At 42.9% G+C, this 25,854-nt stretch overlaps 1 protein-coding gene across 1 annotated transcript in view; it reads right to left on the reverse strand.

The window, feature by feature from the left end:
* The window catches only part of LOC133009208 (unconventional myosin-IXAa-like), a 107,823-nt gene continuing 81,969 nt past the window's right edge, over nucleotides 1–25,854 (reverse strand). The window contains exons 15-43 of the mRNA XM_061076639.1: nucleotides 24,186–24,261; nucleotides 23,616–23,759; nucleotides 22,800–22,839; nucleotides 22,561–22,683; nucleotides 22,104–22,184; nucleotides 21,895–22,005; nucleotides 21,333–21,455; nucleotides 21,085–21,234; nucleotides 19,295–19,596; nucleotides 17,552–18,718; nucleotides 16,988–17,072; nucleotides 16,564–16,767; nucleotides 15,632–15,729; nucleotides 15,139–15,242; nucleotides 14,715–14,932; nucleotides 14,127–14,243; nucleotides 13,615–13,803; nucleotides 13,315–13,362; nucleotides 13,102–13,213; nucleotides 11,631–11,692; nucleotides 10,814–11,006; nucleotides 10,070–10,198; nucleotides 9,857–9,962; nucleotides 8,918–9,049; nucleotides 7,330–7,453; nucleotides 6,150–6,203; nucleotides 4,685–4,893; nucleotides 4,266–4,408; nucleotides 1–392 (exon numbers count right to left, since the gene is read on the reverse strand). Of these exons, the coding sequence (XP_060932622.1) occupies nucleotides 1–392; nucleotides 4,266–4,408; nucleotides 4,685–4,893; nucleotides 6,150–6,203; nucleotides 7,330–7,453; nucleotides 8,918–9,049; nucleotides 9,857–9,962; nucleotides 10,070–10,198; nucleotides 10,814–11,006; nucleotides 11,631–11,692; nucleotides 13,102–13,213; nucleotides 13,315–13,362; nucleotides 13,615–13,803; nucleotides 14,127–14,243; nucleotides 14,715–14,932; nucleotides 15,139–15,242; nucleotides 15,632–15,729; nucleotides 16,564–16,767; nucleotides 16,988–17,072; nucleotides 17,552–18,718; nucleotides 19,295–19,596; nucleotides 21,085–21,234; nucleotides 21,333–21,455; nucleotides 21,895–22,005; nucleotides 22,104–22,184; nucleotides 22,561–22,683; nucleotides 22,800–22,839; nucleotides 23,616–23,759; nucleotides 24,186–24,261 (5,036 nt within the window). The remainder of the gene's footprint in view (nucleotides 393–4,265; nucleotides 4,409–4,684; nucleotides 4,894–6,149; nucleotides 6,204–7,329; nucleotides 7,454–8,917; nucleotides 9,050–9,856; nucleotides 9,963–10,069; nucleotides 10,199–10,813; nucleotides 11,007–11,630; nucleotides 11,693–13,101; nucleotides 13,214–13,314; nucleotides 13,363–13,614; nucleotides 13,804–14,126; nucleotides 14,244–14,714; nucleotides 14,933–15,138; nucleotides 15,243–15,631; nucleotides 15,730–16,563; nucleotides 16,768–16,987; nucleotides 17,073–17,551; nucleotides 18,719–19,294; nucleotides 19,597–21,084; nucleotides 21,235–21,332; nucleotides 21,456–21,894; nucleotides 22,006–22,103; nucleotides 22,185–22,560; nucleotides 22,684–22,799; nucleotides 22,840–23,615; nucleotides 23,760–24,185; nucleotides 24,262–25,854) is intronic.

Here is a 25,854-nt window from a genome sequence, read left to right on the forward strand (position 1 = left end):
TCACACCATGAACTCGTTGCTGCCATACAGAACCAGCTGCTGTGGCCCCGAGCTGAATTCGGACTCCCTCCGGTGGGTTCCCGAGGGCTCGCGTGGGGAGCTGCGGCTCAGCCGGAGCCTGTGCTGGGACTTGCCACCTCTGTGACCTGCCTCTGCCTCGCCCAACGGGGTGGTCCCCAAACTGCAGGAGGTGAGCAGTGGCCCGGAAGAGGAAGAGCGAAACCGATAGTGAGGGGACGGAGAGCCGGAGGCGTTTGAGGAGAGAGAAGAGGAGGGGTGGTAGGATGAGGAGATCGTGGAGATGGAGTCTGCTGAGTCCTGGGAATCCGGCTGGCGATGCAGAGCTCGTCTGCTCTTTGCCTCCGACTTTCTGGAGCGATAAGTGCAGGGCTCTGTGTCGAGAGGCAAAACAAGAGAGGGAGAGAGGGATGAGAAAACACTGTTTAGACACAGATATTCAATTAAAACTGAGGAGGTATCAGCAAAAGAGCAAATGTAACAAAAGCGAGAAAAGAACAAAACTGTGCATTTACATTAAACAGCTAGTGCGTGGTGTAGAGGGGAAGAGAGAGGGAGAGAGGACAATGCTGCAGACACACAGTCCTGCAAGCGCACATACTGTGGTCTGCCAGTCAGGTAGTTCACAATCCAGGACACACAACCCGGGCATCCACCTGCATCGCTGTGAATTTCTCGCCCAGTATTGCTGGCCTGATGGCGTTGAAAGCACTGGACAGGTAAGGAAAACGACGCTCACAGTGCAAGCCGGCTTGTCCATGTGTGCGTAGACGTGATTCAGCAGGTAGATGATGGCGGGCCTGGGGGGATAACAGGATGGGATCCAAAGTCTTGGCTGTCCATGGGCCTGAGCTCATCCAGGACGAGTCTCTCCGGGGTCTTCATGATTAGGACGCGGCGTCTTCGGCACAGAAACGAGGCAGGACGTCCTCCACAGCTAAGGGACCCTCTGAAGACTCAAGCTCATGTTGAAGACACGGTGAAGCACTCCACAGAGCTGGGGGGCACAGGCTTTGAGCCCCTTTGAGACAGAGGATGTACTTCCTGCGGCAGCTGAAGAAGTTCAACCTTCCAAAGACAATGATGGTGCACTTCTACACCTTCATCATCGTGTCCATCCTCACCTCCTCCATCTCCATCTGGTTCGCTGCTGCCACTGCCAACAACAAAGGCAGGCTGCAGCGTATGATCCGTTCTGCTGAGGAGGTGATTGGCTGCAATCTGCCATCTCTGAAGGACCTGTTTGCCTCGAGGACTCTGAGGCCTGCAGACAAGATTGTGGCCGATCCTTCTCACTCGGGTCACAAACTCTTTGAGGTTCTTCCCTCCGGCAGGAGGCTGCGGCCCAACAGGACTAAAACCGCCCGCCACAAGACCAGCTTCTTCCCGACTGCAGGTGGCCTTATCGACAGGGCCCGGGACCCCCACCTGACTTGGACTTTTATTCAGCCCCCACACCTCAAGGATGTGTCAAATTAACACATATTATATTATATTATATTATACTGAATTACATTGCATATTGCAATTTGACACTGTTCTACAGCTTAGCATTTTGCATTTCACTTTTTACTTCACTTTTTAAATCTTTTATCTTATATTTATTTTGTTTTTTATTGTTTTTCTTATGTGTGTTGTATTTATTGTGTTTTTATGTTTCTATGTTCATTGTATGCACTAATAACTAGAGCAAATTCCAGGTAGGTGTAAACCTACTTGGCAATAAATACCTTCTGATTCTGATTCTGATTGGGGCTGGTTGGGATTGGGAGTTTCCTCAGCTGTCTTCTAACATGGTGAGGTGTGAAGGACACTTGAGAGGATGCCGGCTGGGGAGGAGGGGGGTTAGAGTCGTCAGGAGGAAGACAGGTAGCTTGTTCGCCACAGGAGGTGAAAGGAGGAGGGGGAGGGGAATCCTCACAGCAATTTGAGGGACAGTCAGGGGGAGAGGGGAGGAGTGGTGTTTAAAGACAGACCGCAGAAGAGTTAGGGGGGGGGGCGGGGGCTGCTGTATCAAATCTGTTAAAAAATAGATGACCAAGCTGCCCTCAGCTCCTCTGCCGCTTGCTGCTCTGAAGCCGGTGATGGTCTTCATTCCACACCAGACCCCCCTCATGTTGTTCTGCTGGAGTTTGCTTCCAGCTTCCTCCTGTAGCTCTCTTTGTCTCCTTGATCTGGATGTTAAGGTCCCTCTGAATAGTCCTCGGCTCATCCCTGTTGTCACCTCTGAAAGCCCTCTTCTTCTCATTAAGGGTGGCTTTGATGTCAGGGTGTTCCACGGCAGCGATGTCGTTCCCATGTCCGTGTCCGTCAAAACGGAGTAGCATCGGCCTTCACAGCAGACACTTCTTGTTGGGGCAGTACGGTCCACACAGACATTGATGTTATCTGTGATGCACTCTGTAAGCCCATCGATGTCCTGTCCATGCCGCTCACAGAGTGCATCCCCAGTCAGTCACCTCACACCAGGCCTGCAGTGTCTCATCGGCCTCCTCTGAACATCTCCTCACTGTCTTTATGATCAAAGGTCGCCTTTTCAACAGAGGCACATAGCAGGGGGTGAGATGAACCAAGTTGTGATCGGATCACCCCAGAGGAGGGAGGGGAGAAGAGCCATATGCATCCGTAACGTCAGCATACAGCAGGTCCAGAGTCCTTCCCCTCTGGGTTTAGCAGGTGACATACTGGGTGAATTTTGTGTTTTATCCATGCAAACAGAATTGAAGTGACCTGTGCTTATAACCTGTGCTTATTACTGTTTAATATTTACACCTATATTTTTTGTTTGTTTTTGTAATGTATATTCTGTGCAAGCACACTGAGAGCCACTTCACCATGTCAAATTCCTTGTTTGTGTAAACTTACCCGGCCAATAAAACCTGATTCTGATCCTGATGAGGGCATTCGGGTGTTCAGTTTGCAGTCCAGCTATGACAGTATGGCAATCCCATGTAGGTGTTTAAATCGTATTGGTAGCTACGCCTAAGGTATGCATTCCTAAATCATATTGTGTCCTTATGTCTTGCCACTGGTGACATTTAGAAAAGAGTCAGAGTTGGTGCCTCTCTTTCTGGGGCATCTGAGTTGGAGTTGGAGTCCCTAAGCATAGACAATACAATGTAATGTTGGTTTTTGGGATTAATTCAAAGTGACGAGTGGAAACACTGTCTTAAGGCCAATTTATGCTTTCACGTATTTTGTAAAACGGACAGATAAGGCCGCCCTATCCGTCGTGGAACGCCCTCTCCGAGCGCCTCGGAGAGCTTTTCGTACACGTCTGATTTTTCTAACTGTCCGTCGGATGTCAGAGAGCCCACTGACAGCTCTTGGCTGTGATTGGTCCGCGAACGACATCATTTCCCTACGACGTCATTTCCCTACGACGTCATTTCCGGACCTCAAACTTTTCTGTTTACTTCCCTGTAGCATCAAACCCATACACAAATACGATTGTACGATTAATGTGACGTGTGTGTTAAGCCAGCGGAGTTGTCCGGCTGACGGTGGCTCGTTAGAGCACTGAGGGCATGTGTGCACGGTCACTTACGGTTATAACAAGCTTTCAAAACGGCGCTAGTGGGCTAGGCTAGCGGGCTAGCCACCATGCTAACTGCGGTGGTAACAGTGCAAGAACCCGCCGTCACGACTTTAATTCCACTTCTATCATGACACTGTTTCTATAATACCGTCAGGTTAGAAGCAAACACTGGATAGTAGTTAGTGTCGGGAATCCCTGCTGACTGTGTGTGGAAGCTGGGAGGGGAGCTAGCTCCGGGTAGCCTCTAGCTACATGTAGCCTCAAACAGATTCAAGCTGTGGAATCAGCAACACAGTTAGGAAACAAGACCGGGGAACTGCTGCGCTAAGAAACGATAACATCAGCATCTTGACCCGCTGGGTGTCACTTTATTTAGTTCTGTTAGTTGCCATGGTTCAGTGTGTGGGAGGCGAGCTAACAGAGGTAAACAGAGACACGTGGACTTCTTCTTCCCAAATGGGGTAGGCTTCTCTGAGCTCGTCTTCCGTTGCGCCACCTATGGGTTTGGCGGTGAATTTTTCTCGACGTACAGTGGTCGGAGAAGTAAAAATCAAAAAGACTCTTCGCCCCCCGTAGAGCCCTCTCCGAGAAACGTAGAACGTAGAAGTATATAAGAGCCTTAATACAAAGTATAGAAGGAAAAATGCCCATACGTTCAAAAATACACACACACGCATGCACACAAACATCGAAAAGCACACACAATTACCCGAGGGGTCGGACGTAGCTCCTTTGGTCTCCATGGTGATATTTTCAGAGCTGTCTGCTGTGCCGATGGAGGCTTCAGACTCAGGAGTCTCATCGTCAGACACCCGCGGCTCCAAGATCAACATCTCATACGTCAGCTCCTCCCTGCAGAGACACACACAAACCGGAACTTTAGGGCGTTTATCATGGTAAGTGTGTGTGTGTGTGTGATATTGTAATTATTATCCGGCTGGCAGAATTATCGATTGAGATTTGTTTGATCAAATATCATGTTCTTTCAACTAAGCTTTTGGTTATGCTTGTCATATCTTGTTGTTGCTTGGTCAACCTGTGCAAAAGATGTATCCCACTTAAGACTTTCAAGAAAAAGCACTTTCAGCGTCATATGATGTGAATAATCCGAGCAGAGAGACGTCATACTTCTCTTTCTGCAGACTCTCAATCTGCTCAGTGAGGATCCGCTCCTCCTGCTGCATCGCCAGCTGCTGTGGCTCGTTCAGCCCAGCCTCCGCTGCATCCTCTCCTCCTTCTCCTCCTCCTGCACTGTCTCCATCCAGCTCAGAAGACGCTCGGGGGCTGAGGGGAGGCGAGGGCGTGTGGGTGCTGCTCGGGCGAACGCGGCCTATGCTCTGCAGATTCACACACAAAGAGTTACAAAGCATGAGAATGTATTCGCCCAGGGTGACCAACAACAATAATCAGTCGGCTGTTGACAGTGACAGTGATGAAGCACAGATGGTGGACTCGCTGGATGTTTTGACCAAATACTAACTACACGCACACGCACACACACACACACACACACACACACACACACACACACACACACACACACACACACACACACACACAGGTGGGAATATTGGAGGATCAGCTGTTGTCTGCATTTAAATGAGGAATTTAAAGCATCTTGCTAAGTTATACTTTAGTCCAGGTTTCACAAATAACAAAATACTCTATCGTTTGGCTCATCAGCACCACAAGTATCAGGACTTTATAAAGATTGTTTAAGAAACTGTGTCTGTTCAAAAGAAACTGCCTCTTTTGAAGAGGAGGAAATGATTGGTAGTGGTCGACTGTGAGTTTCACATGTTACATCTGTGTGATATTTAAAGGGGTATTGTAATTATCTAACTCTAGTGAGCATGGGTTTGCCTTGCTGGTTATCTCCTAACAATCTAAATAAGACTTCTTTCTCATTAAAGCGTGATTATTCTTGTATTATCATGAGTTTCTACTCTATTGCATCTTTATTATAATTAATTAATGGATATAATGAAGTAATTAAGACTCACTACAGCTAATTTTTATAGTATGGCACGTACTCATCTACACTTTCACTGTTTCACTTCCAAGTGAAGAACTAAGGCAAATCAAGCTAACATCCAGCTGTTTACACGAGAAATGCTTATGCTATCAAGCTAGCGGTAGTATTTCTGTCGGACAAAATATTCTGGATTCTTAAGAATCACTTAAATCAATTGATACTCTATTGTGTTGCTATTTGTAAGTTATTAATAAACTAGCAACGTTTTTTCACTAAATACTTTACAATGAAAGCCCAAAGTATTTTTTTGCTAAGCAAGCAAAAATTCAACTGACAGATTTGCGTCAGGTCGGTCATAAAAAACAGACATTGCCATAATAGGTGAAATATTAGGGGGGTAAATATCCACATTATCCTCACTAAACACTCGGACAGCTCAAGAGTGGAGTACAGAGACAGAGTCAGACAGCTAAAAGCGAACCAGTTGACAGACAGGAGTGATGAGTACGTTGACTGGACGCTACAGACGGTAGATGAGTGGACGAGGTAGATAGACTGACAGATAGGACGGGACGGACAGTGGGCGGCCACATGGAGTGAGAGGGGGGGCATACATACCGGGGTGGCAGTGCGGGTAATGCTCATAAACCTAACAGCAATTAGTACTGGTTTCTGGAGGGAGGGCAGGGGGTGGAGGAAGGAAGGAAGGAAGGACAGATTAGGGTTTGTGGAGCGGTGAAGGTAATTTAATTAAATTCGATTTCCTGATGTTCAGGTAAAACTGAGCTGCATTTGGTTGGTTCCCTCCAGATCAGTCTCCATATCCCAAATAATGGGATTAATATGAAGTAATGGTCTAAAGTATAGTCAACCCCAGAGGGATGTTCTCTGCTCTCTCCATGTACACGTGGAGCTACCGTTTGTCCCTAGTTTGATCTGCTTTCAAATATTTTCCTAACATAAAATAGTTTCCTGAGGAAGTCATGTAAGTTATAGTTCACATTGTACATTGTGTTATTGCACTGTGATGACAGTGTTTCTGCTGCTGCTGTGTTGCATTATTTGCATATATTTGTTTCCTTTTAATTACTCTATTCCTAACTCAGTGTCAACTTGTCTTGTCTTAACTCGTATATTATTTCCTCTTATCTTTATTTCTAATGTATAGATTTAAATGTCCAATATGTGCAGCACTGCCATCAACTTATGGTTTATGCTCGCAGTTGGCAGATTACTGAGTTGCCTGACGTTAGTTTTTCTTTTGTTTATGGACATTGCTTTTTGTCAATGCATTTTTAGATGCTCCTGAGATTCTGCTGTAACTTTAAGTGAGTGAGAGGACGAACGTGTATAAATGATGACGAGGTTTTATTCAGCCAAGTTAGATGAAAGAGAGGGTTGTTGCACATGTTTAGGCAAATTGTGAGGAATTTAACAACTGTATTTTACATTCCAAGAGCAGTATATTTTCAATACAACGCAACTGTGACCTATTGATTACATTTCCGATCTATGTCCCCCTTTGATTGTGTAATTTTTTTGGGCTTTTTTGCTTGTGTAACACGAGGATCTGTTGATGAAAGATGTAAATCGACACAAAGGAATGAACTCCTGCCATGGCGGTGACTGTGAAATCCATGGCAGCTGCTCGTAGAGCTGAGCACTGTCACTGTTTCAGTGATGAGTGAGAGGATCAAGTGGGAAAAGAACCACCTCAGTTACAGGCGATAAGGATTATGCATGCTATCATAGAAGCTTGTTGTCATGGCGACTGACGGCAGCTGGGGTCTGGTCTCACCATGGATTTCCTGATGTGGGTCAGTCTGCTCTTGGCTTTGCTTTCTGCAAATTCCAGACTGCTGATGTCCTTCAGTCGAGCTCTGTACTTTCTCATCTGCTCGTTGATGATGAGCTCCACACATCTGAGGGGGGAGAGATGTATTAAGTAGAGAATAGAAGGGTGGGCTGCACAAGTTATTAGTAAATACATCATTAATTATCTCCCCAGTTCTCAGTTGTACACTAGTGATTTACTAAATCACTTTTTAATTGAGTAAACACATAAACAGTGTCTTAATGGCTTTGGTAAATGAGTGAATGAGTGGTGCTCATATTTAAACACAACTCCATTATATTTTTCACCTCCACCATCAAGGTTATGTTTTCCCCTGTTCATTCGTTTGAGCGTTTGTCTGTAAGCAAAATTTCTCAATAACTAACTGACTTGGTGGAAGGATGGGGTTTGGGTCAGAGAAGAAACAAATCAATTCTGACGCAGATCTGGATCAGGGAATTAGATCTTCACAAAAACAATCAGACAAGTTTTAGGGACTGGTGTTTATGAATGTGTGCACTGTAGTGCAGCTCCAAATAAAAACCAGGATCAATCACTTGCAAGTGTTTTTAAATGTGGTCTGAAAGGGGACTGTTCGGTGTTGGCGGGGTATGTACTCTACTCAGGGCCATTTAGTTGTTTGTGTTTCGATTATCTGACATCTAAGGTAAGACTCAATGAAAGAACGGAGTTTTCCATGAATGCCTTTTTATTATTGGAAGTTATTTGAAAATATCAATAAACAAATTGGCTGAAATAAAGGTAATGTCTTTGCTTGTGGGGATGAATTGGCTGAAACTGCAAATAATGCAATTATAAATTCCCTGTGGCATCAGAAGCTTTAGAAGAGCTTCCAAAAGGGAGGAAATCCATTTAGGACAATGATTTGTAAAAATCCTTCTTTGTTTAGTTATTATGCATACATTAGGAAGTATGTGAGTTTGTATTCTGTTCTAATGACACCAATTGTAACTGGTCATTCAGCCACTATTGTCATAATGCTCTGTAATTTGACTTAAGTTGAGTTATTTTTTGTGAAATGTTAGTCATTTTTTAAATTACATTTATTAGACAGCATTTGAATCAGGTTGCAGGACAGATTTTAGTCTTTTCATGTATTGGCATTCGGTTGGGTCACTGGGCTACGCTGAAGTGTCACCTGCGGTATGGGCTTATGAGCCCCAATAATGGAGTTAAGATCTTTGCAGGTTTGCAAATATTGGTATACAAGTCTCTTTGAGCCAATCAAAAAAGGACCGCACCTAGCACACATTAGTAACTATAGAGCATCAAAACGTTTATATTTCAAGGGTCTGGATGATTAACTTTGATTAACTTAGTTGTTTTATTGGTAGCATCACACTGTTGAGTGAGACCACCAATACAAAATAATATGGACTAAAATAATCCAAATGGGTAAAAAAGGGTTAAATAGGAAATCTCTATAAAATGTTTGCTATCCACACTCATTTGATCAATAAAACTGGCAGTTGTTCTTATTAAAAGCCCTGTGTGATGGTTGGGACTGTTAGTCTGAGGTCAGTGGACGTACGCAGTGGTTTTGCTGATGTCCTGGACGCTCTGCAGAGGATCAATGGAGTCGGGGCAGCGCAGGATGCAGGGAGCAAACACGATAGCGAGGGCGTTGGCTGACATCCTGTTCGTCTCCTCCTGCAGGGCGATCCTGTAACACACCACAATATAACATCAGTCAATCCTGATGTTGATCCTTAGAGCAGAGGTCTTCAACAGGGGGTCCGCAGAGGTACTGCAGGGGGGGTGGTTGTGAAATTTCTTGTTGATTTATTTCTAATAAAGAAAAAAAAATCCCAACCAATTTTTTCACAGTTAATGTCTTTAAATAGACATTAACATGAATCTTTGAATTACTTTAATAGCTCAGTGTTGTATGCAAGATGTATGTTTATAAATGGAAGTGGCACGTCCACTCTGTACATGTCTAAAATAAAAATATGAATATATGAACCTGTGTATTATTTGAATAGCTTAGTTTTTAATGCAAAATAACATACATGCACTAGGCCCAGTTTAATATAAAACACAATTGTATACGATATATAGTAGGGGGTCCCTGCTCAATCAATATGACGCCCATACATGGCTGTCCACTGCTCTGTGTGTCCTGCACCAGATGGGTTAAAAGCAGAGGACACATTTCCCTCAATTGCATGAGTGTGTCTGTGCATGTGTTTGGGATAAATAAATGTATCTTGTATCTTGTATCTTCCCCAAAAATAATGAGAGGATGGCATGTGACGTTTAGCTCTATAGTGTTTGATACTGAGTGAGAAAAAGACAGAGGGAACTTGATACCTCTGCAGCCAAGAGTAAAAAAGCTGAGTGCACAGATATTTGGCTCACTGGGCAAATCATCCCCTCGAATAGATATTGTTTCAAAACCAAATTGTCTGACTCTGGCTGTCTCGTCTGAGGCGCCACTGCTGATGTTGACTCTTTTCTCACATCTCACCTAACCAGATGGAAGATGAGACGCTCCAGTGTGCTCAGGTGTGTCCTGCTGAGCTGGTCGATCACCGAATACGCCCCTTGGATTACCTCCCGCTTGTCAGGCTGACCTGAGCAGGAAAAAAAACATGCACAAATCATGAGCTGGAGGAGCCTTTGGAGAAACATAATACAATTTTTTTTAGACTGCCTCCGAGGGGACTGAAAAAGAACTCACCCATGGCCCTGAGGAACTCTTCGTACAGTTCAAAGGTCATGAGAGGGCTGGGCAGGTCACGCAGCCACTGTTTGAGAACACTGGCAATGACGTGGATGTTGTAGTCATCCAGGTTCACACTGTTCACATCTGGAACAGAGACACAAGAAAATCAACACTCAATGGTGGTTCTTTCTTGTAGTTTTACAGTATGTTCTAAATAATTGATGTGGCGTAAAAGCAGTACTAGTAGAGGTCAAAGAAATGCAAGCAGCAGCAGGAACAGTAGGAGTAGAAATTGCAGTTTTAGTAGTGGTAACAGTAGATCTGCAACTGGCTCTAGAAGTAGGAGTAGCTGAATGATAGTGGTAGAGATTGAAGCAGAAGTAAACATGGTAGTAGTCCAGGTAGTAGTAGTAGCAGTAGTAACTGTAATTTATTGTTTGATTAGCCTGAACAGACTCCAGGTAAATATGAACTACAAGCAGCTGCATGTCATACTTCTACAGAGATGGTATCATTGTGTGTTCATGTGGTGTCCAATAATCTGAAAAATAAGTTCCCTACTAGGAAAACTCACAATAACCCCATCCCCGCAAAAATTTGAAAGACATAGTAAGGGGTTGTCTAAATAAACAACACATTTTGTTTACAGCATTCATGATTTTGTCCACATTCCAACTTCGAAGCACATGAACACACTGAAGTTGTTCGTTGTGAGAGTAGGACCTTTCGAGGAGCATGTGAATGCACAGTGACTCTCACCTGTGTCCAGCCCCAGACGGAGTTCTTTGATCTTATTGGTGGAGCCCGACTTCCTGTAGATCCCCTCTGTGTAGAGGCCGTGCATCTCGATGTAGTTGATGAGCTTCTCCACCAGCTGCGGCACCGTCCGCTCCTCGCTGGTCAGACGAGACAACTCCACGCCAAACTGCCGCGAGGACAACTCTGGATCGTACTGGATCGTAGGTGAGCACAGGAGCATGTCAGTCCCCCCCTACACCTCCTTTTCATACTGAATGTGACCTAATGATCGTCATGTGTTCTCATTGATGCTGCTCAGTGCCCATGAAGGCTCATTGCAGAGTAGGCAAGACCCAGAATAGAGCCAGAATAATAGAACATCTTGCAATTACTGAAATTAAATACATTTTGATGTAGGTGGTCTTGATTGATCAGCCAATATTGCACTTTTTTTTCTTGAAGTTGCGTTGTTTGAGTTTTATTGTCCAATTTATCTTACACTGAAAACCTACTACACCTCAAATCTCATTTACAGAAATATTCAGACACCTAATTCAGTACTTGGTGGAAGTTACAGCTTTAAGTTTTTATACACTTTGCATACCTGGATCTTTTTTTAATTAATTTTCAAAGATTTTCTTTCACTTTGTCATTATGGGTTTTTCTTGTGTGGCAATTTCACATTTAAATAATATCATAATAATTTTTCATTCGGTTTGACAATATTGCATCACAAAGTTAATTAAGAAGTCATTAAAACTGATAGATTTAGTTATGTTCTGCGGTGTCTGTATATTTCAACACCATGAAGATAGTGAACAAAAAGACCTCCACCTACCTTTTTACTGCACTTGGTCGTCATTCTCGTGCAGCACTTCCTGTGGCAGGCGTAACGACACACTGCAGACAACAAGACAACGCAATCAGACTGATGACATTAGTCCAGCCTCGTCACACAACAACCACTGCAACAACAGCAGCAGTCAGGTGGTCAGGTGAACGTAAGAGAGAGAGAGAGAGTTTGGACGTGATGTCCGACCTCTCAATGTGCAGACGGAGCTTTGGAACTAGACAGAGTAACGATTCATGAAAGGAGCAGGAGGCTTAATCAAATTTTGTGTGTGAGTTCTGTGAGTATGAATGTGCAGTGTGTGTGTGTGTGTGTGTGAGAGACAAGACTAGGAGGGACTGTTTTATGCTGTGTAAGTGAAAAAAAAAAATACACACACGAGTCACGACACACAAGGGCGTGAGTGCCTGTGGGTAAGTGAGTTATGTGTTAAGTGCTGGTGGTGTGCGTGTATGTGTGCGTGCGTGTGTTTCATTGGGCAGACTTCTTGATCTGCTTTTACGCTAAATACCTAATGTGCAAATCAAAATAAATCAAAACTAATAATGAATAATAATAATAAAGTAAAGATAAAATCATACAATATATAAATCCTTTACACAAATACTTTGTGTCCATAAATGTCTTTACCAAAGAATATGACATCATCATGATTTTGTTGTTGTTGCAATAGCATTGTGGAGAATTTGGCTTCCACAACATGTAAATCTACACATCTTCAAACAATGTCTGACACAATGTAATATTTTAAAGTGAAACATCATTTATATCAGAACTCTTTTATAGAATAGTATTTCAACCTCATTACGTTCTATATTCCATTACTACATCAAACAAAGTAAAACACAATTTCAGCTAAAAACCTTCTACAAATATTGACTTGTTGAAGTAACAATTATTTTCAGTGTGTTCAGAAGGATGTTTAACACCATAAATAGTTTGATGGGGATAAAATGGACAATGTTGAATTTATTGGCTTGACTCTAATTTGTTCAGTCCAACTCTACCACACAGAAGAAAACCTGGACCCTTTCAAGGTAAACTGCCAATTAAAATATCTCTCCATTGTGGGACTACTAATAAATACAGACATACATAAATGAGGAAGTTGAACAGTATATTGCACTTAACCAAGATATTGCAAATATTTTTTTTTATCTCATCTGACCTTACTTTGAGGATCAATCAATGGGCTGTGTTATAAATGTAACAATGCACAAATAAAATGATCCATGTGCTGGTTGCAGGAACTGTCAAGTAGGTTTTTTGAGCTTTTTGTCATGTTTTTCTCAGCTTTATATAGAAAGTTTTGAAAACATGCATATCTGTATACGCATCATTAGCGGATATCATTAATGCTTTTAAGTAGTGTGCAAAGTATACAGATCCTGAAGTGACCAGAATATTTTTATGTATATATATATTTCTAAGTTTGTGTGTGTGTTTTTCCAATCCTCACGTTTGCAGACGCAGGCTCGGTCCATCATCCAGATGAGGGAGGAGCAGTACTCGCAGTAGGTGGGGATGCTGTACTGGGTGGACTTGAAGATGTGGCCATTGTGTTCTTCCACCTGCAGGGGGCAGTAGAGTCACTAGTCAGATCAGTTGGATTTAAGAAATGAATTGTATTTATTACCAACAATTTAATTAAGCAAAGTGTTGCTAAACTCACAATGTCAGTTTCCTTCTTCCTCGACTTCTTGCGCTCACGTTTAGGAGCCTGGAAAGATACATTTGTTAATTTGGATTTGTTTCATATAAATATTTAAAAATAAATAAAGAGCCCTATATTTTTTGAATTTACATTGAAGATTTTAGGAAAAATGGTAAATGATAACTCTAAAATTCTAAGAGATAGATAAACCTGTTCAAATCCCACCAGATGAAGATGTAGCCCTGTATTTGTGCATCAATAAAAAGTATTTCCCAGTTTCCTTTTCATCCATCCATCTGTTGTTTTTTTGCATCTTACCCTGCCGATGGTTCCCTCCATGGGCTTGTACTCAGTCATGAATTCATCCAGGAAGACCTTAAAGGTGTTGACCCACACCTTCACCGGTGACTCGCTCCAGTCTCTCTGCTCCAGACGCATGGTCTTCTCCAGGATGTGCTCGAACAAGGCGTAAAGATCCTTGTAACGGATGCTCTTCCCATCATCCATCTGGGTGGGAGGGAAAAGGAAAGGAAAGAAGAAGACAGAACTTATAGTTTGCATGAAAGTCAGCAAAGCATCAGTTACATTTGCCATCCAAGAGTTTTCTTTTATGATTCAATTTTTTTTTAGTTTATTTCAGCCATGTGATATGTCAGGTTGGTGTGGACCATGTGGTACAAAACATCTTAGATGGATTAGACAACCACAGCGAAGTATCAAAATATGAGTCAGTACACTTTTCTGTGATTGAAAGCTTCCTTATCTCACTGATCCTGTTGGGTTTGAAGCAGGTGAGAACAGACAAAGGAAAAAGAGCAGTGAGGACCTACAGCCAGAGCAGTGGAGTACGAGTTGAAGATGTTGATCCTGAACTCCTTCAGCGCCTTCTTGAACACGACATCCACCATGGTGTCCTTCTTACCATCCTCAGAATCTAGGTCAGCGATCTGGAGAGACAAATACATTCCAGGTAAACTGATGATTTCACATTTTCATCACAATAACAAGCTGCTTCAATTCTCAAACTTTGGAAACAACATCTAGGACTTGATAAGCTCCCTGATTGGATCATGGTGCCTGATGGCATCTACAAACCCACACATTTCCTGTTCTGACATACGTCTTGAGATAATAACATCCGCCAAGGAAGATATGCTTTCACCCCTGTCCATTTGTTTGTTTTTTAGCTGGAAAAGTTAACTTACTACTAAACTACTCAACCAATTTCCATGAACTTCTGTGGAGGGGTGGGACATGACCCAAGGAAGATCCAAATTAATTTGATGTGGATCCAGATCTTCCTTTAAAATTGTGATGTCCTTGATTTCCCAGAGAATAATTCATGGTTCTTGATTTTTTCTCGCTGCACTGAGAAATTGCTTGAATTTGGCTCAATGCTTGAATGTTTAGTCTCTCACCTTCTTCATTAGAAAGTCGTTCATGCTGCGGTAGTCGTGGGCCGACGTGAGGATGTGCAGGGCGTCGTTCTGCCACTGGGCGGGCTCCAGGGTGATGCTGCTGATCTTCACACTGCGACGTCTTATTTTAGGAGACAGCTCCTTGCTCTCCTTACTGTCCCTGACCCCCGTTGCAGAAGCCGCATCAAGGTCCAGACTGTGCAGGAGAGAGGGACCTTCTGGGGGACAAAGATGGAGGAACAATTATTTGACGAAAATGTATGTCGTCTTTCTGTCTCTCCTCATGACTTGTGGAGAAGGGCCAAAGCTTATCTACAGGGCAAACTCATTCTTGTCGCTCTGGAACAATTTGTGTTTGTGTATTTTAGTGTACTGTGTATGTGTGTCTCTGGATCTCAAACTATAGACAGCAGTTGTTTTTTACCATGTGTCTCTCCTGCTTCGCTCCTGCTAGCCTGCTTCTCCCTTGACAGTTTTTTCTCTCCATGCTTCGTCTTACTCCAGAATCGCATCTTCCCTCTCATCCTGCTGAAGGACAAACACAGATGATGTTCACCAATATAAAAAAACCTGTGCAATTCAAACATATCGTGTCACATAATTCCTCCAAGGAAGTTACAGACCGTAGCCAGAGACATTATGTTTTTTTGGTCTGTTCCTTTCTTTTTAACACAATATCTCAAGAACAGCCTGAGGTTTTTTACATTTGATACAAATAATTACTTGGAATTGTAGATGAACTGGTTAGACTTCAGTGTTCAAAGGTTAAATGTCATGTTGAGTCTGGAAAAATAGTGTTCCGTGAACTGTGTGAGACAAATGTACTGTATGTTCAAGTTTCTTTTGCTACCATATTGGAGAGGACTGAAGTTTGAGGTTTTCAGTGTCAATTTTTTCTTAATCTATTTATTATCTACCTTCCTTCGTGACTGGAGGTTTTCCTCAGGACCTCAACCTTGCCCAGGTCTCCTGATGACATGGTCTTATGGATCTTCTTCTGGTCTTTATGAGAAGACTGGAGAGCAGAGAACAACAACTGAGTGAAATACAAATAACAAATCATTTCATTTAGCTGAGGAGGCTCAGGCAGGTTTCAAACTTGTCCAGGATGCTGCAGTTTTGATGATAGGTTTAGCGTGACATTAAGCTGTTTAACACGCCCGGTTAGACTATGTGCACCACATTGATACAATACATTATGAACAGTGACTTTAGAGACTAATGTGTTACTAAAATGCAGTATCCCCCATCACTACACTTAATATTCTGGTCCTAATATTTCTACGTAATCTGAAGAGATTGAAGAAATCAGCGACATCACAGAGAATGATGCTGAGTGAGTGAGCGAGACGAACAGAAGTCATGCTCTAGGATCCTGTTAGGAAATGGCATCGTTAGTGAGAGGTTTGAACGACCCCAGCATGCAAATGCATAGTGAAAATGCTTGTTTGGTTTGTGTTGTTACTGAAGGAAAATATGGAATTAAACTGCAAAATATTGTATCCCTTTAAAAACAGATGCATTCTTGAGACAGAGAGGGAAATGAAGCCGAGAGTTGACAGCCCTGTTTGGGCTGATTTGAAAAACAACAGCTTTCAGAGTGACGTGCTAAAGTTTTCACTATGGACCGAGAACGGTGACGGCCTGTTGGAGTGAAGCGAAGAAACATGGCTCTGCTCATCAGCAGTGAAACAATCCAGTAAAAGTGGAGTTAGCAGTGTTAAGAAGCTCCTCCTCAGCTGCCCGGCCAGGTCCACCTGAGAAGAAGGTGGGAGGGGGGCGGGTGCACGGCGGAGTGGACAGGAAACTTGTTCGGAGGTCATGGGACCTCTGGAAACTGGTGTTTTACCATCTCTGAGTCACTGTGACAGTCCGTCTCAGGGTGGGCGTGTGGGAGGGACAGGGAGGGGGGCAGCGTGTGGGAGAGGGCGGGGGTGTAGTACTCGTCGTCGTCGTCCGACTGGGTTGCCCCCTCAGAGTTACAGCGGGTGAGGAAGTCGGAGCGTGTCCGGGACATTCTAGCTTTCTTTTTGGGAACTGGACGGCCAACCTGCTTCCAGGCAACCACAGGAACATCAGGTCAGCTGCCACTTTGTTTGTGTGTGTGTGTGTGTGTGTGTGTGTGTGTGTGTGTGTGTGTGTGTGTGTGTGTGTGTGTGTGTGTGTGTGTGTGTGTGCGCGTGTGTGTGTGTGTGTGTGTGTGTGTGTGTGTGCGCGCATGTATAAATATGTGTGTATTCATGGGCGTGCTCTAACACACTTGTGCGTCCTACCTCTCTGTTTCTGGACCCAGCAGATTTGGAGTCGTCTCTGAACATGGCAAGAGATCTTTCCTGGTTCACCAAGTCCTTATCTGACCTGCAACGTAGGACTTGATGTTAATTTGTTTACAATACATAAAGTCTCAAATCTATTTTTACACGGAGCAGTAGCTGTAAAAGAACGGCCTAATTTAAAGCTTTATCTTGGGAGAGTAAGCAGAACATTCATATACACACAGTAGGATATACTTTACATAAGAACAATTTTCTTGGATTTTCTGAGCAAAATATCTGTTTAAAAATTCCTTGGATTAATGTGTTTAGCTGTAACCATTTCTTAAAATTAATTACATACATAAATGCTGATTTTAATATGACTTTTCTTTTCTTGACAGATTCATAAAAAAACTACTGTTTTAAACTTTGAAGGGCCAATGCTTAAGCAGAGTCAACTGGGTTCTAAAGGCCTTTTTTGAATTTCCAGTCAAAAGTGATGGGTGAAGTTACACTTTAAACAGCCACAATGCACTTTGATAAATAAATGACTTACATCCTTCAGGATGATGGTGGACTTACTTGGAGAATGGTAGTTTGCGTCTGGGTGGAGAGAACACTGTGGCAGACGGTTTCTCCAGCATGTTCACAATCACAGTCTGGGCTGAGCTCTTCTTCTGGGCTTTGGGAGGTTTGGTGTCCAGGATCGTGCTGGGAGCCTCCTGCGTCGGCTGTACCACACTCCTTTCCTGCTGACCATGGAGAACGGTGGGCTTGGGCTCCAAGACGATCTGGATGTCCACCTCTGAGGAGCAAAGCCCTGCTACGTCTGGACTTGACCCAAGAGCAGTTGAAGAGGGGACATTAAAGGACTTATCCACCCCGTTTACATCTCTTGTGGCCAGGGGAGCAGTCACAGGAGCCGGCTCGATTTCTGATCCCACCTCCAGGCCTACAATGGGAGTCATTTGACAAGTGGATGATGTTGCTCCTGTTTGAGGAGCTCTTTCTGGGATTTGGGCTGCCAGCAGCTCCTCCTCATCCACAGGGCTTTCCTTCTGCATACTGATTAAAACCACAACTGGCCTTCGAGACGTAGACTCCCTTCTCTCTTTGTAAGATTTGCTGGGACTTTCGAATTTTGGTTCATGAACTGGACTTTGGTCAGAAGCGATATAAAATGTTGCCCTGGTAACCTCGGACAGAAGTTTTTCATTATAGTTTGGATCTCTTTGCTCCTCTTGTAGTTGTATATCTCGAGCTTGGGGTTGGTCTTGGGGTGCAGAGCCTTCAGACTCCATGTCTTCTACACTGAGGAATTCAAAGCTTCCTTGACTAGCTGGGGATCCTCGGGGAGAATGTCTGTGATGCTCCTCCAGCTGTGAGGTGCCGCTCTCAGGGACCAGGTCCTCCTGAGCAGGACCTCCTACACTAGTGGTGCGGACCTTCAGAAGCTTCAGGCTGAACTGAGCCTGCTCCAACTCTCTCATCCGTCTGCTCTCTCGTTTCGACCGGTTCTTGTGGCTCATCTCATCCATGCTCCTGCTTCGCTCCGAGTGCTCTCCTCTTTCTGTCTCTCCCACACCGAACAGAACAGCCTTGTGGTCTTCAGAGAGCTCTGCAGAGACGTCCTGGACATTACTCTCCTGTCCTGATGTTGTAAGCTCCTCCGTGGTTCCTGCATCCATCTCTGCAGATGAACGGCCACTGAGTCGCTGTCTTTCATGCTGCTTCTTCAATTCTCGGAACCTGAAGACAGAAGCGTGTCATTAAAATAAACAGGAAACACAGAACATTTCATACACCAACAGGGTTTTATAATTTATTCTGAAAACAACACCCACAGATTTTATTACATCTGCCAAGGAGATTAGGTAACTTGGTAGATGGATGCATTATGGGTAAGGGAACAACCCTTTACATTTGATGTGGATCCGGATCTGGGGGCTGATCCAGTATCTACAGTATGAGGTATGTGATCAGCTGAGTGACATTCTGGTTTTTAAAAGTTTTTCATGACTACAAATTCAAGTTTTTGTCATTTGTCACAGCTGGGGGCTTGTGTCAAAGCCCAATAGCTCCGTACATGGTAGATACATACATGTAGTTTAATTTGTTGGAGCTTCAGGTTTGATTCTTTCAACATTTGATCCAGTTCTACATATCGACAACTAGATAAGAGAGGGAATTAATGAATATGCCACTGGAACGTATAGATTCTGTTTAAACAGGGCGATCCAGATCTTTCCATGCTTCTATGCTTTTTTCTTTAGACGTTTGTTTGCATGTGTGATCTTTCTGCATAAGAAAAGCTCTGCCAATCACCTGAGACGAGCCAGGTATCCTCTGCCCGTCGTCTGCAGCTGCGTCACGGCCCTGTACGTCCGACAGTAGCGGCTCCTCTCTCTGAATCCCCTCCAGGCTGTTTGAACCATTACAGCTGCCAAAGTTCTGCGGTGGCGGCAGTTTCTCCAGCTCCTCTGAATGATGACGGCGGCCTCTCGCCACTGCAGGAACTTCCGGTGCTGCGTGTAGCTCCTCCAGGCAGCCTGCAGACAAACCGCCGCCCCCTCCTCAATCGTGAAGTCCATGGTGGATTGGTTGAGGAGGCAGCGTCGCCACCATCGCTGCAGAATAAAAGAAGAGGAGAGAATGTTTTTTGTTACTGTGAGTGGAAATACAAGCTGCCTTTAGACAGAAATCCCAGTTTTACAACTTTCACCCGCTCATAGAAATGATTTATGGATTTTCGGTAGAAAATATAAATGTTGTTTGAAAGAAAATGTGCAATTTCCAACTCTCCTACAAAGATCTCACCTCCTGCTGGGGGACACGTCTCCAACTTTAGGGAAGACCCAAAAAAGTTGAAGTGAAATTTGATATTTTTGTTATTCGTGGAAAGTGTTTGTCAGGACATTGTGACGCAGTACGACTGCCTTATCTGGCACCTGCATCTGGTTCACCTCACAGGACGGTTTTAAAGAAATTGAAACAAGGTTGGGAGACCACGTGCGATTTTAATTTGACCTTTAAAAAAGCTTAATTTGTTTCTTCAATTCAAAAACTTTTCTTCATAATCAAACCAAAATAAAAGCTTTTTTTGGTAAAATATTAGATATTTACGCCCTTGTTGACAGTTTATATGTGCTTCACTAAATTATCCTGCTGTTAAATGCTATCTGTGCACTGGCTCCTGCTCAGCGTTTTACTGTTTCTGGACAGACTGGGTTTGTTTTCTTTGACAAAGATTTGGACAGCTCCCCTCCGAGTGCTCGTCCAGAAAAAACATACCAGCAGTGATTTATTTTCCCCTGTCATCCCTGGAACCATTTCATTTCTCTCCCTGTGTCTTCTCAACTAGCTTGCCTTGACTTAAATTAAATATCTTTATTCTGAATTCTGTATATCCAGATACAGAAAATATAATTGCCGACAAATATGTTCATTCATGCCTGAAGAATACATTTTGGTAATACCATATTTTATGGGTCCCATATTTTCCAGCTAATTTACGTGAAACTTTCCTCAAATATTATTATTATTATTCCTCAAGTTAGCTGATATTTAGCTGTTGATCTTTGCATCACTTTGAAACATACATTTCCTGTGCAGCTGAAAACTGCAGGCACAGAAACTACAGAATTTCAACCAATTTGCTACTGATCACCAGTCAGATCTAAAATGAGTTGCAGGTAAAAGTCATGAAGAAGTTATATTGATCTTTTTAGAAACCTGAATGATATAAGTTTTTATGATATAATTATTATAACTAGTATATATTTAGTATCAATATAATTGACCTTTCCTGGGGAAGAAAAGATAATTTGCTGGAGCCGTAAATCAAGGGCAAGTTTTCTTTTTCAGGTTTTTGCTGCCCACTCCTTTCTACCTTCTACCTTCACTGCAGCAAGGTGAGAAGTTAAACTGCTACAGAGAAGAAACTAAGTCGTATCTAATCACCACATTTAAAGAGAGTGAAGACCTATTAATCACTGGATGCTGATGGCTTAGTCTTCCTTATGGACTCCTGACATGTTGAGTAGAGGAAACTCTAAGAGGAAACTTAGAGGAAAAGTTGATTCATGGAGCAGTGACAGTAGTAAACACAAGCTCACCTGGATGGCACAAGCTGCTCGTCTCATGTCAACAAAGTGCTTCCGCTCCAGCACGCCCCTGAAGCGGCGCTGCAGCATGACGATTCGCCGCAGCACCTCCTGATGGAGGAGGGTTTGAAGTCGCTGTCGCTCCACCTCCCGCAGGAACACCTGCATCATGAAGGAACATTTGAATTTTTCAAAGTCTCAAACACATAGTGTTTCACTCCAAATTTTAAGGCAGTAAAGCAAAGAAAAGTGATTCATACCATTGTGTTGCCCACTTGATACCCAGAGGGCAGCAGGTGGATCTGTCTGAAAAACTCCCTGATACCTGACTTGGTTGGGTTCGTGCCTCGAGGCAGCAGCACGCGGAAGTGACGCACAAAGTCCTGCAACGTGGTTTAGATACAGTGAGGCCACATTCCATTTTATACATAAATCATGAATAAATAAATGTTTCTAAAATGAAATATCCTATTCTCAGTAGATTTATTAACTGTGAATCTCAACATCTTGTAAAATTAATAAGATTAATAATTTTCCCCAAAGTAAGTTAAGGCATAGTAAGAGTTTGACTCATGTTTTCAGTGCCACTAAGAGCCCTTACACACAGTGCTAAGACCAAATAACTGTACAAAATCCAAAGCACAAGAAAGCTGCACAACGATAAGCAAACACAAAAATATCAGCACGAGAAATTGCAGAGTACTGTATCTTCATTCAATAGCCATCCTCATCACTGCATAATGACACAATGGTACTATTAAATAAAACAGCAACACTGACTGCAGATCTGCATTATGGTACAGTGCAGAAGGACAGGGTTACCTGGAAGGTGTACTTGATGCTGTATCCTGATTGGCGGATGCGGACAGTTTCCAGCATCCCTGTGTATCTGAGTTGTCTGAGCACCAGAGTGTCATTGAAACGCAACGGCAGCTGAGAGAGAGACAGAGAGAGAGTCAATTTGAGGAGGAAGAAGAAGAATCAACCGTTACTCATAACCAGAAGCTCTGTTCCTCTGCAGCAGAAGTTACCTTCTCAGCGTTGGATCGAATACACTTCACGAAATACGGCTCCGACTGATCGAGCGTCTCCATCAGCTTATTGAGGGAAGCCTGCAAACACAAACAACTGATGTCACATCCTCAACCAAATGACAACAAGGAAGTTAATTGATTTTATAGGTTAATATGATCAAAAGTTTGTCTTGTAAAAAATGAAAAGCTTACTTTACAAATAAAGATTAAACCCTAAGTTACCTTATCATCATAGATGGCAAAACAAAAAGTGCCGGACGCATAAAAACAAAGCACCAACATAGAGTCAGCAGCTTCTATTTTAAATAAATCTCCTTATTTTAGGAGTGTGTAAAATAACTTCTATGTGTACCATATTTATGAAAAATGTTGTATTCTTGCAAATACTGCATTTGCGTCACAGATGTTGTTGTAATGCTCTGATTCTCCAGCAGAGGGCGACAGCAGCACTGACCTGGAACTGTGCACTGATGCTTGGCGGCTTCTTCTTCTTGTGCAGGTGAAGCAGAGACTTGGTGATGCGGTCGTGCAGCGTCACGCTGCTCAGGTAGCGCAGGGACTTGACGTCCAACAAGTGCTGCACATGGAAAGCGACATATTCAATGGATCAGTTTATTGATGTATGGATTTTTGTATAGATAGTTTTTAGATAGTTTCGAAATGCTGCATTGTTTTGCCAGGTTTGTTCCTTACCTTGGGAAGGGCAGGCTTGCTTTTGCAGTTTTTGTTTCTCCTAAAGGTGAGACAAGTTTTCTTCATTAGCAGATAGTAAATATAAACTTCATGGAAAAGTGAACAGTCTGCACATAGCTGTCCAATTTAAAAGATAATTACAATGTGACATTCTTACATTTGACAGACTCAGGGTATCCATGGGATTTTCTCCTATGAATTCCCCCTTAAACACACTCCCTCTTTCTCTGTCAGCTAAGTTCATGTTATAAAAGCTCCCGGCTCGTATGAAAGATATCAGCACAAATATAAGACACTGCAGCCGAGAGTCCACGTGTCCATTAGCGCAGGCCCAGGGTATTTTAATTATCTGCCATACATCCTGTACCTGTGTTGGAATTAGGGCTGCAACGATTACTCAAGTTACTCGAATAATTCAATTACAAAAAATCCTCGATACAAATACTCTGTTAATTTCATATAACCATGTACTGCTAAGTGGTCACTGTGTCTTGGTACCAGCTTTGTAGACATGAACTCTTTGTGTGTTTTTTAGCATGCTGATTTAGTAGCTTAGTGTTTGGTTTAGGTGAGAATGGAGGTCATGGGCATTCGAGCCTCTACCCGACCTAACAAGGTAGAGCATGTCCACATTGACAAAACTATTTTTCCTACAAAGTTGCCGGATACAAGGCAAAGGTAATTTTACATCCAATTACTCAATTAATCAGTGGAAAAGTTGATAAAATAATCAATAGCTGCAGCTCTAATTGGAATCAATATTAACAGTAAAACACTGGTGCAACGTGTGTGTGTGTGTGTGTGTGTCTCACTCACATCAGTATACCCTGAGCTCTCTCCAGGAGCTTGCTGTTGGTCGAGTTGAGGAAGATCCCATCCTCCTCCAGGGCGGGACTTCCTGTTGAGGAGAGACGACTCGATCTGGAGCTGCGACCGTTGCAGCCAACGCCATAGCCATCCCTGCAGGAGGGAGAAACCGCTATTTGTCTCACAAGGTCACTTGATTCAATGTTCACATCAAAATCCAGGTTGTCCACGTCCACGACCTCAAGCAGGGAGCAAGACAGTCTAGTCTGTCCAGGCAGTCTCTTTTATGCATCAGAGATAGTAACTGTTGGATGTCTTGAAACTTTCCACAATATTAAAAAATCGGAGGTTGTAGTCTTTGCCATTTAAAGAATGAAGCAGAGTTATAGAAATGTTGCAGTGCATGTTAAGCAGGTCCCTGTTTAAAGCTCAAGTGAATGAATGTTGTCATTCTTCTTGATGTTATGTGTGTATGTAAAAGAAAAAACAAACTCGGTAATATAATCAGTTTCGGATCTTTTAAACTCTAATGTTAATATCAGTCTTGTCTGAAAATCGTTTGTATTGTCTTTGACTCACCAGCTGGCTTTCTCATTCAGGGCGTTGGTGCCTTGAAGATCTGACAGAGGAGTGCGGGGATTCTTTCTTGTGATACCTGGATGGAAGGAGACAAGGAGAGAGAAAAAATATATAAATAAAGGAAGAGAAACGATCACTGCATGATGGATTGGTCAAAGCATTGTGTCCTGGAGAAGCTAGGAAGTCCAAAGGGTCTTAAACTCTGACAACTCAAGTAAGTTTTTTGTTTGTTGGTTTAAGGTCGAGATGGTTACGATTAGGGTTAGGCATTTGGTTGCGAGGGTAAGGTGAGGGTATGCAGTATGCTAATGAACGCCCTTACAAAGATAGAAGGTTCTGTTTGTGTGTTCTTTACCTCAGTGGTTTTGCAGGGGAACATTAATTCACATGCAGACATTACGTATAAAAACAAGTAGCTAATGAGCCGAGTGTTCTCTTGTTAAAGTTTAAACTCACAGCTTTTTCTATGTAATAACTTTTTGCTAGAACACAAACACACGCTCACACACACAATCTTAGCTTAGCATAGAAACTGGAAGACTATAAATATAGCAGAACCTACATACTACCACCTCTGAATCACACTAAATACTATACCTTATGTCTTGTTAGATTAAAACAGTTAATGCTGTTTTATGAGGGGATATGTGCCAGACTCGGTCTTGGCTGGGAACAGCTACTTCCTGGAGTCTGGCAACTTTGGTGGTATCAATCACCTTGTCATACTTAATGCAGGAAATAATTCCAAAATCTACAACAGGACTCTTTTAAACCAATCCAATGTATTGATCTAACAAGGCAAGTTAGTGGTTGTTGCTTTGTCTACTGACTGAGTGATTAATCAGTGCTGTGTTACATTTCCATGATGTTGGAGGTTTTAATTTACAAAAAACCCTGGATGATTGATATTGATGCGTGTGTAGTCCCTAGAATAATAATAGCAGGGTGTCTTTTTATCAGAATCTACAAGTCTGGTGAATAACCATATCTTTCTAGCCCTATGTCATCAATTTGTAAGGATTCCATTTGCATCTCAAAACTGCTCCTCCAGAGCCACAACACACATCATACTACAGCTGTTTTAACAGGCTGAGTCGAACTAACCATGACTAAAACTCTGACGCCAGTGTGTGAAATCAGTGAAGTCTCCCTTTAACACTAAGTCTCCAGAGAATTTCCTTGAAAATCAGTTTCAATGGCGACAGCTGTTATAATTCAGTGGAGTTATGTGCGTGAAAGCAAACGGCTGCTTTACAAAACACAATCACGCACAACATGTATACACATACTCAGAAGTGTAGGCACATGATGACAAACTCAAGCACATAACCACATGGTTATCAGTAACACATGATCGAGAATGAGCATAAAATCGAGATAATCCAGGGGCTTCATTAAACCCTGCTGGTCCACATGGGGCTGGTTCATTTGTCTGATCGCTCATCCGTGCTGATAAGTCTGCTTAGAAGCTTTGCTCCTCAGTCTGAGCAGCGCACAGAAAGGCCAAGATGTCTGATTACCACTGTCCTATTTTAACAGCTGTGATAAATCCAGCGCACTGAGGCTGAACATCAGAAGGGATCTATTATTCAAAACTTGACCACAATTAGCTTTTTCCGACACAAAGTGGAATTCATTTCTCTGATTGGATTGAGCTCTGTGAAAAGCT

Source organism: Limanda limanda, chromosome 8 (genome assembly GCF_963576545.1).
Source record: "Limanda limanda chromosome 8, fLimLim1.1, whole genome shotgun sequence".
In the NCBI taxonomy this organism is placed as follows: Eukaryota; Metazoa; Chordata; class Actinopteri; order Pleuronectiformes; family Pleuronectidae; genus Limanda; species Limanda limanda.